General features: G+C 45.3%; 1 protein-coding gene across 2 annotated transcripts in view; it reads right to left on the minus strand.

The window, feature by feature from the left end:
• Nucleotides 1-733: 733 nt before the first annotated feature.
• The window catches only part of AIFM1 (apoptosis inducing factor mitochondria associated 1), a 30,783-nt gene continuing 16,086 nt past the window's right edge, over nt 734-15,430 (minus strand). For both annotated transcript variants that reach the window (NM_001192984.1, XM_005227498.5), the window contains exons 6-16: nt 15,214-15,304; nt 10,407-10,491; nt 9,747-9,823; nt 8,748-8,856; nt 7,894-8,001; nt 7,473-7,561; nt 6,880-7,020; nt 5,113-5,255; nt 3,531-3,655; nt 1,324-1,520; nt 734-1,001 (exon numbers count right to left, since the gene is read on the minus strand). In NM_001192984.1, the coding sequence (NP_001179913.1) occupies nt 930-1,001; nt 1,324-1,520; nt 3,531-3,655; nt 5,113-5,255; nt 6,880-7,020; nt 7,473-7,561; nt 7,894-8,001; nt 8,748-8,856; nt 9,747-9,823; nt 10,407-10,491; nt 15,214-15,304 (1,237 nt within the window). In that variant the 3' untranslated portion in view covers nt 734-929. The remainder of the gene's footprint in view (nt 1,002-1,323; nt 1,521-3,530; nt 3,656-5,112; nt 5,256-6,879; nt 7,021-7,472; nt 7,562-7,893; nt 8,002-8,747; nt 8,857-9,746; nt 9,824-10,406; nt 10,492-15,213; nt 15,305-15,430) is intronic.

Consider the following 15,430-nt stretch of genomic DNA (forward strand, 5'->3'; position numbering starts at 1 on the left):
TTATGAAACTTTGACTTCTCTTCCCAGGAAATCATCTATAAGGTGAGGCATGCCTATAAGCCTATTTGAGATAAAAGGGGATAGGGGAGGGAAATTTCTAGTTTGGGGGACAGTGAGTGGAGGAGTTGAAGAGACCAAGATCCCTCCACGAGTCAGACTCCAAGCTTAGCCCTGAAGCACCGGTCTCCGAACCTCTGTTTCCGTTTGCAGTAAATGTCTTTTCTGCTCTCCCCTCCCACGACCAATTCAGTTCTGGGCTGGGGGGTACACAGGGGAGGTGCCCCAGGTAGAGCAGAGTGGAGTCCACATGTTTATGTGTGTGCTCATTCAATGTTTCACTGAACACCTACTATGAGCCCTGTGCCCAGCTCTGGAGAGAGAACCGTGAGAAGACAGGAAACCCAGAGTTTTGGCTTCCAGGGAGCTGCAGAGCAGCAGGGGGACATGTAAGCAAGGAACAGGCTTGGGAGGATCAGGAAAGTCTTCAGAGATGGCGATTTTCCCCAGAGGAGGGGAGAGGGGTCAAGTTCTGTGGGAAGAGGCCATAGCAGGTCTGTACAAAGAGGTCTGGAAGGCGAGAGAGTTCAGGAAACTGAAAGAAGCTGAGAGTGTGAAGCAAGGAGAAGGAGGCCAAGAAAGATGGTCTATTTGGGAACGCTTCCAACTGGCCTGCTCTCTCATTCGCACAGCTTTCCTCCCTTCACCCACTCGCTCCCTTTCAAAGAGAAGAGAATTTAGAAGAATCAGGTTTTATTTAATGATGTGAACATTAAGAATTTGCCTACATGGTTGAAATATTCACAAAGGACTTGATCATTCATACCCATACATTCAGAGGAAGTCTGCTGAATAAAAAAAAATGCTCCTTTACTCATCTAAGCTGTTCTCAGGGACAGCCAAGAGCCTGCCTGCTACTCAGGGCGAGGGCTTCAGTCTTCATGAATGTTGAAGAGCTTGGCTACTTCATTGAGATCTTCATGTTGCTCACCGTCCTTAATAATCTGAGGGACAGAGGAACAAGGAGTCTAACTCACTTCGTGTGTGTGCGGGCCAGGCCAGCCCCCACTCCACACCGGGAGGGAGTTGTGGGAAGGGCTTTCTGCAAAGCCCAAGTGAGGACGCCACCCAACCGTGTCCTGAGTGAAAAAGAAACATTCCTTTTATAAAAAAAGAAAGAAACATTCCTGAGCCAAGGCGACACCTTGTTCTGCTCAGGCCCAGTCTGACCTGGGAGGACAGTGCATGGCAGGACAGCTGATGAAGTCACAGGAGCAGCTTCCGCCCACACCCCTATCTTCCTCTCAGAGCTGTGCCGGCACCTACCTTCCGTGCTATTGGCATCCGGTTGAAGATGTTCCACAGCACGATCCCCACCACCACTTTGTCCCTGAGGTAGAAGATGACACCTTTGCCGTAGTCCTCCCCTTGGGTGGGGACCTGGGGGACTGCAGGGTTGCTGGGAGGAACAGGGATGTCCGAGGCCTCAGACTCTGTCTCGCTCTCTGATCGGATACCAGTGCCTGTGGTCAACCCCCCAAACAAACAAGCAAAGTCAAAACAAAACAAAGTCACTTATTATGCGCTTGGAAATTCTAGAAGGCAAGTATCTTTCAACACCTGCTTCAGGCTGCTTCTAGATGATTTGTTTTTCTACGCTGCCTCAGTAAACACTGGTCTTCTCCAGCTCCTCTCCATTGACAGAGCCAACAAAAGCTCTTCCTTGCCAGTTGCTGGGCACTGGGTCAGTCTGACCCCAAACTTTCTATCTCATTTTAAATTGACTCTACGGATATTTCCTGGTATCTTTTTCAAATTACAGAAGACTTATTCTTGTCGTCTGAGAAACATCCTAGAGCTACGGTCAGTACAATAGCCACTAGTTAGGTATAGTTATCCTAATTAAAATTAATTCACAATTGAAGTTTAATTTTCATTAAAATTGAACAAAAAATGTAAAGTCCAGTTCCTCATTTGCCAAACCAGTTCATTTGTGAAACCCAACGCTCCCTGGTGGTCTAGTGGTTAGGATTAGCTGCTCTCACCACTGAAGCTCTGGTTTGATTCCCGGTCAGGGAAGCCTTTCTTCTTGAGCTTCCCAGGTGGCGCTAGTGGTAAAGAACCTGCCTACCAGTGCCAGAGTCATAAGAGATGTGGGTTTGATACCTGGGTTGCGAAGATCCCCTGGAGGAGGGAAATGACAATCCACTCCAGTATTCTGGCCTGGGAAATTCCTAGGATGTGACTGAAGCAATGTAGCACGTTTGCACTAACCACATTTCAAGTGCTGAAGAGCCATATGTGCCGAGTGGCTAATGTTTCGGACAGAAGACAGAACACTGCCACTATGGCAGAAAGTTCTCTTAGCATCATTAGAGACACTCTGGCCAAAGCAGAAGGCACTTCTAAAGGGAAAAACCGTAGTGCAAGTGTTTCCTCCTGGGTGGGGTGGTGGCAGCAGCCTGGGGAGAGGGTACTTTGTCTTCTGAGAACCAGGCTTCAGGTAATACTGCCTGGTGGACAGAGCAGTGACCTGCAGTTTATAAGTCCCTGGGTCCTCCTCCGGGGATCCACTTCCCAGGAGAGGTCCAAATTAAGGAGTAATAATGTAATCCACTTAGATTATACATGAACAAGACCCTTATATCCATATGTCTTGCTTTCTCCTTAAAGAGCAATTTGTCCTTAAAATGCCTCTAATAGGAGGACACAGAGGTTAAATAACTTCAGCCAAGGTCACGAAGGGAGAGAGAAGAGGCCTGGGAGTTAATGAAAGAGATGTGTGTGGGAGAGACATTCATTTCAAGAGAGATATTCTTTGCTTCCTGTCTAAAGAAAACCTGGTGTTCAGATCTGACAACTGGAACTAGAGGCGGCTTAAGAACTACCTGGGCTTCCCAGGTGGCCCTGTAAAGACTCTGTCTGCCCATACAGGAGATATGGGTTCAATCCCTGGGTCAGAAGATCCCCTGGAGGAGGGCATGGCAACCCACTCCAATATTCTTGTCTGGGAAATCCCAGGAGCCTGGCGGGCTACAGTCCATGGGGTTGTGAAGAATCAGACATGACTGAGTGACTGAGTATGGAAGAACTACTCAGCCCAGTTCTTCACTGTCCAAGGCACAAGGAAGGGAGCAGGTCCCACACTAAGGTTCTTGGGCCTCATTCTTGGGATCAGCAGGAAGCAAAAAAAAGAGGGGGTGGCACTGAAAAAGTACAAGTTTTCTTCATCACACCAGTCTTCCTAGTCCATCCAGAAAAACTAGACTTTCAGTCATTGAGTTACCTACCGTCCAGAGTCTAGGATAACACCCACTGTAACCATCTATGCTCTGACCAGGATACCTGATTTCACCAGCTCTCAGACCACTGAAGAGTAAGGACTTTGGGTCTGGTGTGTTTTAAAGCACACCATGAAGAGTGGCTTTCACAGGTTCCCCCTGGCCAATACAGAAAGCCCTTGTTTGGGAGGATTTGGACCACGGCTTAATACTCTTCAATACTCTTCACGAGAAGAGGCTGGGCTTCCTTACCTGACTGCTCTGTGGCAGATTTGGGGTTGTCCTGTGCAGTTGCTTTTGCAAAAACACCGACTGTGGGCAAGCTACTATCCACCAGACCAATCGCTTCATAGCCAACATCGGGGCCCAAATCACTCCTGAGGAAGGACAAAGAAGGTATTCTGTCAGAGTACTGTCAAGAATGGTGTGGCAGAATGTTTTCTCTATGACAACAACCATGCTTTCGTGCCAACCAAAGAACCTGGTGGCAAGAGAAATCCCAAAGTGATCTCTCGCCTGCTAGGGCATCTGGGGACAACTGTGAGAAAGCACGATTATCCCAAACAGTTTTTATTTTTCCTTAACAAGCCACTATGCATATTGCAGATCCATACTGTAATCTATATGTTTTAAAATTTTATCATGTGTTTATACCATACACCACATCTGGGGCGGGATGACATCCCCACATTTACTATTCACTACTTCCCTTTACGTCTTTTCAAAGCTGCCTTTTTGAAACTTTAAAGAGTGCTCCATATCTATGGAACTCAGAATGTGAGATATTTTGTGGTTTTATTAACTGATAAACTTCCTTACTTTACTTTGCATCATTTCCTCTTAGCTTCCATTTTTTCAAAGCTGAAATGCTTTCTATACAGAGGCACCTTGGCTCACTTGGTCATTTTATTTTCTTTGTTCTTCTTGGAAACTTTTCCTATCATCATCATGCTAGGAAGTTCATGGAATATTGGTGGCAGAGGCACGCCATGGTTTTGTAATCATCTCAGTGACTTGAGCTGTTTTGTTTCTGGGGCCCTATATTTTGTTATCTTCTTGGCCAAAGAAGCTCATTGGACTGGTGTCTTCAGGGAACAGTCTACAATGACTTCTTGGATTCTGTTCATGGAAACTGACAATTGTAGAGCTATTCTTTTCCTAAGTATATTATCTTACACATGTTGACCCCGAGATCCATCTATTATTTGTTTTGCTGCCCACTCATGAAACTGTGTGTGATCATCCTGAAATGTACTGCCATCAGCTGAGAATTTTCTCAACAGAAACGGCTTAGAGGTTTCTGAAACCTTGAAGTTTTTTTTTTTTTTTAATGTATCCCATCTTTCAAATCAACAAGATGAGAGTGGGCCAAACAGGGCCAGCTCCAGTACTCAGGAATATCCATCACTAACTTTTCATTATCCAGAAAGCTGCCTATATTTGTCTGACTCTGAATTGCTTATTTTAAGAGTTACATGAGTGGGCTGTCTTTGTCCGTAGGTTGGGCTCCTGAGCATCAGCAGCAAAGAACAAAGAAAATATACTTCTGTCTTTATCTAAGAGCACACTTCTGTCCTACCTACTGTAGCTCCAACTCTGAGTTATTTTAGCAGAAGTTCTAGTGCCATCTCCATTCATTCACCTGTTCAAACTTAGGTCGAATGGAGTCCTTTTACCAGAAGATGGCTCAGGGGTAGAAAGCACAGACATGAGATGCAATTTTTTTACCCTCTGTATGAAGCTAACTGGCCCACAAGGAAACCAAACCATATGCTTCTGGCTCCATTAATTCTGTGTTCTAACCGACTGAGTCCTCAAAGCACAAAACTATTACCAGAACATTGACTGATGCCAGTACGGCTTAGCAGCTCCAGTCATATTCTCTCCAGCCAATCTTCCGCTCACAACAGCATGATCATGGTGCTCTACCCGCCTTCTACCCAACTTTATATCGTAGAAACATGCGGCATCTCCTGCCTTTGGAGACAAATATGTTACATGACACATGATTAAAGAAAAAAAGCAAGTTAAGGACAGAACATAAACTTTGGGGGTTCAAAAAAATGCTTGTGATGTTAACTAACATTTTCCATCCACAGGTTGGAATCATACCTACAGTATCAAAAACAGATACGCTTCCATTTTTAAAAAAACATCAGATGCTTCCTCAAAGCTAACCTCAGTTCTGCATGCTCCAGCTTGCACTTTCTTCTGGTTCTGCCCTTTAGCAGAAACAGGGTATTTAATAACCAGGATTTGCAGAATATTTTTTCCTGTGTGGAAACCAGTTTTTAGATGTGACTGCCTCTTACCTAGAAATCTTTTCCAAGGTGAGATTTTTTTTTTGATCATTCAATATTCATTCATTCATTCAGCAAGTATTTCCAGAGTATTTACTCTGTACAGCGCATCATACTGTCTGGGCTGCAGAGACATGCCTGACACAGACCCTGCCCACATGGAGTGTACAAGCACTGAGGAAGGTGTGGCACTGTTGCACTGATGGTGTGCCATACAAGAGGAATGCAGTGAGTGAGCTCAGGGTTTCAAGCAGAGAGAGAACCCCCTGCTGGCTGGAGGTGAACAAGGCCAGCTTCACGGAGGATGTGGTGGCTTGTTAGCTCTCTCACTCTTTGTTCATCTTTGTGGCTATTCAGATACCCCCAAAGCAACCTAAAAATCCAACATATGAGCAGTGGGGAGATAAATTCTGAGATCCACCAAATGGAGTATTATACAGTCACTACACTGTTCACAGAATTGGAAGCAATGTGGAAAAAACTTACATTTGAACGTTAAGTGAAAGAGAAAAGAATACAAAGGTTTATACATAGTATGCTTGTCATGACTGTCTACAACAAAGAAAAACACCTATGTGCTAGGAAATGAAGGGAAGGAAATACACCCAAATATCCGTGGCTGCTGCCGAGGACTCCCTTTCTCCTTTTTGGCTGCGTTTTCCACACAGAGCATGTATGGCTTTTATAACAATTGTAAAAAAATCCAGTACAATGTATCTTTAAAAAAAAAAAAAAGAGCTTTAAGGGAAAAACACCCTTCAAAGTTCCTACGTCCTTGGTTGCAGAGTCCATAATCAAACACAATACACTTGTTATGATCTAACAATAGGGAAATTACCTCATGTTCCTACATACTATAGTCCTGTTTGTGTTGTAACAGATTTTTAAAAACACCTAAAAATAGTACTCAAGGAAAATGAAAATGGAGTAATTTTCCTTTCCAGAGAATGTTACAAAACTGGACTCGTGTTCAGGCAAAAGGAACAGCAGATCAGTCTGAAAGCTGCACACACGCCTATCAAGGGGATGCTGATGGCTGCTGCCAACAGCGGAACCGGGAGAGGCCTACTTCTGTGGCCATGTGCACCATTCACTTCCTTTTCCAGAAGCCTGTGGCATGAGGCCAGACCTGATCCTGTAAACTGAACAGTTCACAAGCTTCTGCTGTCTACCCTCAGCTTCCAAACACAGAGACCCTTTTTGAGCAAGCTGCTGCTAAATCTCTGAGCAACACCAGGCAGACTTGCGCCCAGGCCCGAGCCAACGCACTGCATCTGGTCAGGCCATCACCGCACACTTACCACCCAGATGTTAGAGCGGGCCTGGAGCTCTGCATTTACCCGGAAGCCACCAAAATCAGAGTCTATCTCTAATCCACCAGTCTTGGCCAACTCAACATTGGGCTCCAGGCCCACGGCTGCCACTATGTGGTCAGTTTCTACCTGAGGACAGAAAGAATTCAGTCAATGATCACAGTTTCCTCGTATACCTATGGTTGGAGCAACTGTATATCACGTCACTAAAAATTGGGGCTTTATCAAAAAATCACTGATTAACTCTGATAAAGAGGTTCTAAGTTCCATTTCATAAAGTGTCACGCCTGCACACATACATACCCCCTTCCATCCGAACAGAAATCTGCCACCGTAGAAGGTCTCAAAAGTGTGTGACATACACAAGAAGGGGATATGGGAAATGGTTCCCAGGTGTCTATGCCGGCTCCCATCATTTTTATTTTAGTAGAGGACAGTTCATTCAGAAAATTATGACAGGTCAATGGCAACTGCCAAGACAACTAATCTATGGGTATCAAATGAAGGAGTAAGAATGAGGAAACAGGGCAGGGCAGGGCAGGGTTGGAAGGTCTTCTGGCAGCCTGTCTTCCCCTCCTTACCTTCCGGCCATCTTTCAGCTTGATGAGTAACCTGCCAGCGCTGACTCCAACTGATTGCACAATAGCACTAGGCAGCACCTTAACCCCCTCTGGAAGGCAAACGAGACATGAGGCTGAGCCTGTGAGCCCACCACCCTCACAACAGACGAGAGGCATCCCCCACAAAACCAGGACTCGTCAGCACACGGGCGGCCTTGGAGAGCCACAGGCACCCACACCCACAGTTCATTTCCGGCACTTCCAGGAATCTGCTGCATCAGATTCATAACACCTACATGAAGCCAGCTGACAGGAGAATGGTGGAAACTTTTCACCTGGCAGCCGGTAAGGCTTATGTACAGGGGGTTCCCAAAGAAGCAAACTCTGCCAGTTCTAACTAACTCCAGACAAGAGTGGGAGCATATGGAAAGAGTGTCTCTACCTCGTCGGACTTTTTCCATGGTCCAGTTGCTGAGGTATTCGGGGAGGACCTTCCCCATATTTCCTTTCTCAGGAAAAAGCTGAATCACTTCTGTGCCTGAGGCTCGAGCTGGGAAGAAGAAACAGAGTAGGTAAAGCAGGAGGCAAAGGCCAACCCCAGGAAGAGAAGTAAAGGGGCCAGCGATAGCCATCTACTGCACACAAGGCAAGGCCACGACCTGGGCCAGAGCACCCATTTCTGGGCCACTAGGGCACAAGGGCATCCATCCACATGGCAAACACAACAGGTGCCAGAACTTGTCCCTGGATTCAGGGACATACAGTGAAGTCGGTGCACATACACCCAGGCTTACACAAGTGCCTTCCAAGCTCTGAATAGTATGCACCCTCCTGAGAAGATGCTCTGATTTCACACAGCTGAAAAACCACGGTAAGAAAACAAATGACTGCTGTGAAACATTCGAACTGGAACTCACAGATAAGTCAAGCTGCGAACCATCATGTGTCGGAAAGAAGTCTTTGACTTTTACGGGGAGCAGCAGTTCAAAGATACATGCAGTTCTTTAGTCTACACTGCCCCTACCATCTTAATAACTCACTTTCCTTAATATTTTATTTCTAAGGAGTTCTGGCCTAGAGGTGAGAGGAAAAGGAAAGAAAGCAGCACTGCTCAGCTGCTTGGATGAAAGCCTTTCAATCACTAAGGTGACCCACATCAGAGCTAAGCTCTGTGATTAGTTTTTCATCATGTAAACATTAATCGACCCCTTTCTACTGATGCTGGCAAATGCATCTCTGAAAAGCACGTGCTATAAGGCCAGAGAAAGAAAATGGAGGTCACTCCCCAATACTCACCCTTTCTGCCAAGAGCACAGGCCAGTTCGCTACCAAGAAAGCCTCCACCAATAATCGTAATTGACTTGACTTCTCGGGAAATCTTCTCTAAGGTTCTAAAGTCTTCGATCTGTAGAATCACACCAGTTTAATCCATTGATTTCCCAAAGGGGTATACAATGATAATACTAGGAAATATTTTCTGATAAATCTTTGACAACAGTAATTTGCACATAAAATCTTCTCCTTGTATGAAGTGGCTCAATTACAGCTTCTATTTTATTGATGCAAATTTCTTTCTCCAATGTAACACTCTATTAACAGTAGTTCTCAACTGGGGACAGGCATGCCCCCTCTCCCCCAGGGAATATCTGACATTGTCTGTGGCGTTTTTGGCTGTCACAGGTACTACCTGAAGCTAGTGGGTGGAGTCCATGGACACTGCTAAACACCCTACAGTCCATCCCCTCACCACAAACAGTTATCCGGTCCAAAATGCCAAGAGTGCCAAGGCTGACAAACCTTGTTGTATTAAGAATTTAAAGGATAGTAAAAATCTTTCCCAATACCTATAGAAGTGGCTGGAAATTTTCAGTTTTCATAAGTAGAACATTGTGTTAAGACGCAACTCCTTCCTCTTTTTCACTTAGGTACTCTTAACTTTTCTCCCCAAAGTCTCCACAATAGCATTTGCAGTGAAAAATGCCAAGGGGCTCTAAGGAGTTCCAATGACTCAAGTGCATCAGAAAAAAAGAAAAAAAACAACTGTGGAAGGGACATCGGAAGGAACTATAACAAGCAATAAAAAACGCTAAATGTATTTTTTACCTAGGAGCTCAAAACTCTTGAGTGAGGTATTTGAGGTGCAGAGAGAGGAAGTGATTTGCTCAAGGCCAGATAATAAGTCTGTGGAAGAGCCATAGATAGAACCCGGATCTCCCAATTCCCAGGTGGGTACTTGGGGCCACGAGATTATGCTACCTCTTCAAAACCGACAAAAGCACTAAAGCTGACAATTACCTTTCTGAAAAGTGTTGTTCTACTCTTCACCTCTGCTCCAGCCCTATCAATGGCAGAGAGACTTCTTGGAGTGCCTCCTGGAAATCAGAGGAGAAAAACCCTTTAGCCCAACAAGCAGAAGCTGGCCCAACAGAAGCATCAACTCGCAACAAGGCTTTGTTTTCCTTCCACTCGTCCCCGCAGTAGGCTTATATCAATTTCCTTTGAAAAGCAGATTTGAGAGTCTCTCCTCAAAGGGCCCACCCTCCCTGTAGATGGCCAGAAGGCCTCACTTTTTGCTCCCATTCTCTCCTACTTTTTCACGAGGATTCACCAGAAAGCACAGTCATGTTTGTTGAAGCAACTGCTTCAAACCCCTCTCTTGATTTCTGGTTGAAAGTGGCAATGAAGCCATGAGGTTATATCACTTTCAGGGCAGAGGACAAAGGCTAAGAAGGGAAAGGCAATCCTTTTCAATAGCCATCCCTGCCTTTAGCAGAGGGAACAGTAAGGACTGTCCAGAGGGGCTATTGCTCAGATGCTTGTAGTTAGATAGCCATGCTTTGCACCAAGGGAAGACATCCACTTCAGAGTCTGGGTTTCAGTTTTCTTAGTAATGTCTTTACAGTAAAACTCAAGGGAGCTCTATCAGGGAATGAAGCTATCTCCAGAAGTACTCACCTGTTGCAATCAAGCACTTTTCGTAGGTTATTTGAGAGCCATCATTAAGTTTTGCCACATTGCCTCTCACATCCAGCTGTACTACCTGGTCCCGCCAAACATACACACACAGAAAGGGATAAATTCACTTTAAAAATGTTTATTGAGATATCACTCATACAACATACAATTCACCATTTTTAAGTGTACAATTCAGTGGGTTTTAGTATATTCATAAGTTGTGTGGCCATCATCACTATATAATTCTGGAACACTTCCATCACCCTCCAAAAAAACCTGAACCTGGCAGTCATCAGCCCAATGAGAAGAGTTACTTCTTGACCTAAAGTGATCCTTAAGAAACCTAATCACTGGTACCAATTTCTTCAAGGAGTCATAATTTCCTAAGTGGCCAACATCACAGTAAGTTCCTAGTGTCCCAAAGCTCATGCCCAATTTGTGGGAATGGAGAATAGGGACAGACTTTTCTGCCTGGCTCTTTGGAACCCTTCTTTAAAAAAAAAAGTGGCAGCTCTGGGTCCTAGTTGTGGCCTCCAAACTCTTAGTTGTGGCACGGAGGATCTAGTTCCGTGACCAGGGATTGAACCCGGGCCCCTTGCATTGGGAGCACGGTGAACACCAGCGAAGTCCAGGGACCCTTACTTCTTTGTTAACAACTCTCTCATATCCTTAACATTCTTGTAGGATGCTTTCTCCCAATTTCTAGCTTTCACTAAACCTGAGCTCCCCCCGCCTGCACAGGACAGCTCATATGTAGAGATTGCTCACTCGCTCACACTCCTCCCCATCACAAGGAAAGGATTATAGCTGCTGATGGTTCCAAGGTACTCTCGTGCCCTCATCCCCTCTGAAGGACACTGACCTATATCCCCTACAACTCAAGTGTTATCCGGCCTGCTCTTGGTCACCCCTCAGTCACTGAAGTCCTCGGCACCTGGCTCATATTTTTCCTCTAAGCCACATCCAAATCCTCTCTCTCAAACTTCTACATCAAATATCTCACTCTTTGGTCACAGTCTGCCATCCTTCCAGCTTTCTCTCAGTCCCACTGGCACCTTTCCTTGTTTCTGATTTTCTCCATTTACCCAGTGGGCTGTTCCATTCCATCTAATCTGGGCCAATGGTAGATTTCTCAAACTGTGCTCTTGCCAGCATCCCTCATTTCCATGCACCCTGCTCCTTATGATGAAGAGCTTGAGTTTTGCAGTCAGGGAGACTGGGGTTTCTGGCTCCACTCCACTCCTTACGAGCAGTGAGACCATTCATTCAAGACATATTTATTAAACACCTAGTATGTGTTGGGCTTCCCTGGTGGCTCAGATGGTAAGGAATCTGTCTGCAATGTGGGAGACATGGGTTCGATCCCTGGGCCGGGAAGTTCCCCTGGAAAAGAGAATGGCAACCCACTCCAGTATTCTTGCCTGGAGAATTCCATGGACAGAGGAGACTGGTGGGCTATATAGTCATGACGTCATGAAGAGTTGGACATGACTGAGTGACTAGCACTTTCATGTGTCAAGTGCTGTGCTAAGTGCTGGGGACACAATGTTGAGAAAAACTGATACCTTGCTGCCTTCAGAGTGCAGCAGCCAAGACAGATAATTTAATAAGCACTGTAATTAAGCATGAGAAACGCTCTAATAAGGACAGTGCAAGTAGTGCTAGAAACATATGACAGGTACACTGGGTCAAGCTGTCCAGGGGGCCATGATATAAACAGATGGGATAGGTGAGTAGCTACTTTAGCCACCTTTGATTTGTCCTGGGTAAGCTCCCTCCTCAATCCAACCCATTGACTCAAACCTCTCAGGTAACCCACCTGGTATCCTGCTGCTGCTGCTGCTGCTAAGTCGCTTCAGTCGTGTCTGACTCTGTGCGACCCCACAGATGGCAGACCACCAGGCTCCCCTGTCCCTGGGATTCTCCAGGCAAGAACACTGGAGTGGGTTGCTATTTCCTTCTCCAATGCGTGAAAGTAAAAAGTCCAAGTAAAGTCGCTCAGTCGTGTCCGACTCTTAGCGACCCCATGGACTGCAGCCTACCAGGGTCGTCCGTCCATGGGATTTTCCAGGCAAGAGATCTAGAGTGGGGTGCCACTGCCCTCTCCAACCTGGTATCCTAGTTTACTGCAAACACAAGTGAAGCCATTAGATGTGAACTTCCTCAGCTTCCCATAATAGTTCCCACCTCCTAACCCCTGAATACAGACTTCACTTCCTCTCTGCCAGTTACTGGGATGAGGTGGCCTTTCTGTCTCGTTTCTATGCCTGACTCTTACCCTTCCTCTCTCTCCTGTTAGTCAGCCACTCACTCCCCCATCTCTCTCGTGACATCTTCTGCCTTAGCCCACTGACAATGTTTAAGTCTGCCCCATCCTAAATGTACCACTTTTGATTCTATGTATGTCCTCCTCCAGCTGTTGCCCAATGCCATCTCCGTTTTGTCATTTAAACTTTCTGAACGAGTAGTTTCTCCTCTTTTCTAACTTCACAATGATATCTGAACAGCTAAATGTAATGGGTCATTTTAGAATTCCTTTGTTAGCAGATTCTTTTGCTGTGGTAATACCCTGGCTCACATCCTCCTCCTTGAAACTCTCTCCAACCCTGGCCCTGGCCCTGGGCTCGTCTCATCCTGCCCTTTTAATACTTCTTTCCTAGTCTCCTTTTAGGACACTTTTTCTTAAGCCTGTTTCCTGAAATTTGGGTTCCACAGGGCTCCATCTTTGCTTCACTCCTCTTCTGACATGACTACCTCAGTTCTCCATGGGGGGGCCTCACCTACTCTCATGGTCTCAATTCTGACTCGTACGTGGACGATTCCCCATCCATATCTGAGCCCAGAACTCTACTCTGAACATTACAGTCATGTCTCTAACACTGCCCTTAGGGCATATCCACACAGATATTCTAGTTCATACTTAACAGTCCCAAATGAAATGTCATGTCCCCCTTAAACTAGGTCTTCCTCTTGCAATGTCTCTCTTATGTGGGGGTATACTACCATCTACCACACAAGCTGAAAATCAGAAAGTCATCTTCGCCTCTCTCCTCTTTCATGTTCTTCCTCCAATCGGTCACCACCACACCCCACCAAGTTTGACTTTATGCTTTTAGTCTGTTCCCTACTCTTCATCACCTTTCTGTTAGGAAGCTATACAATGATGGTATTAAGAGCTTGGGCTCTGGAATCAGAATTCTCCAATCAGAGAGATCTGGGGCTCAAATTCTGCCTCTACTACTTATTAACTATGTAATCTCAAGCAAGATACTTCACCTCTTTTAAATCTCCATTTCTTTCTCTGTAAAATGGAAATATTAATAGTGCCCACCTCATAAGATTATTGTGAAGGGCACCATGATGTAATTGAATGCACATAAAGCATTTTCATACTGTGCTTACTTCTTCTTAATCACCATCAGCACTATTGCCCTTATGTGGACTCCCACCATCTTTCACATGGATTATTAAAAAAGTCTTTGAAATGGTCTCTTTCTAGTCTTGTTTTCCTGAAATCCATTCTCTTCACAGCCAACCGAGTGATTACTTAAAATTCAACCCAACTGCTTTATATTCTTGTCTAAAACTCAACAACTCCTCAGGGTCAATGCCATAAAACTCAAGATCTTTCACACGACAGAGCTCAACCATCAGGCCCCTAACTTCCTGCTTTCTCATCTCCTGTCACTCCTTAGCTTCCTGCTCTATCAGTCCCGAGCTGCTTGTATTTCCCTGCACCAAACACGCTTTTTCACCCCTTTGTGCCTTTGCTTATGTTTTTCTTTTTCACTTGAATGTTCTTCACTTTTCTCTAAGCTGGTGAATGCTACTTCATTTCATCATATTCCCCATTCTATAGAAGGAGACTGCTTTCTCCAGGAAGCTTTTCCATCATTATACTGGGCACACTTCCCAGTAATTCCCACAATACACCAAATTTCTTTCTTATTCCAAATCTATGTTATGATTATCTGCTCACATTTTTGCCTAATACTGTTAGCCCCTAGAAGGCAGGGCCTGTGTGCTACACATAGGGGATACTTAATACAGTCTTCTTACCAGCTTATCCACCAACCCATATCCATCTTCTCCACCTAACATCCCCGTATAGGAGCAATGAACCTGTCCTTATCAAAGGTCAGTACTTCCACTCAAGCTCTGGATCCCATCTCTTCTGGGCCTTGCTACTTCTGATAGCCCTTCCCTCTCTACTGGAATGTTGCCAGTAGTTTATAGACACATTCTAGACTTCCCTCCTGTTAACAAACACAAAACAAAATGCAAGCAAACAAAACCCTCCCTGAACCCTAACAGTCACTGCCCACCCCCGTATTCCAGTCACTGCCCACCCCCGTATTCAGGCACTCACCTTTGTAAAATCCAACAATATTTTCCATGCTGATGTCATGCCTGAATTTTTTTTACTATCCTGAATAATATACATTTGTCAATCTCCTGTCATCAATAATCCCAAAGAAATGTTAGTGTGGAAAAACAGAAAGAAGGAGGAAAGGCAGAGGAGCCAATCAGGAGAAGGAACAGCCTCAGAGTCATGGTCTCCAATGACCTGACTTCCCTGGGAAGGTTTAGCTAGCCTGCTACTCTAGGCTAGAGACAGTGCTTTCCCCTGGGAGACACACTAATTAGTACCGACTGGCAATATTAAACCTTAAAATGACTTGCTCTTTCTTTGATGAACTACAGTGACAGACAGACGGAAGGGCCAGTGGGAATGCAAGTCACCATCCTTGCTGCCCCTGTGGGCACATAGGTGGAGCTTGACTAAGAAAGCAGCCTACTAGCTCACCTTCTTCCCAGTGAGGACGGCCACACCACCATTTTCAACACGAGGCAGGTCCTGAGCAGAGACGTAAAAAGAAGGTGGCTGGAAATATATGCTGTACAGAGAAAAGAGAGAAAAAGTTATAAGTACGTGGAATGGCTATCAACTTCCCCCAGAGGTTCAGAAAAATTGGTTCCACCACGGAAAGCTTTCAGGAATATTTTCTCAAGTAGGTGCCCAA

The sequence above is a fragment of the Bos taurus genome, chromosome X, assembly GCF_002263795.3.
Source record: "Bos taurus isolate L1 Dominette 01449 registration number 42190680 breed Hereford chromosome X, ARS-UCD2.0, whole genome shotgun sequence".
NCBI lineage: Eukaryota > Metazoa > Chordata > Mammalia > Artiodactyla > Bovidae > Bos > Bos taurus.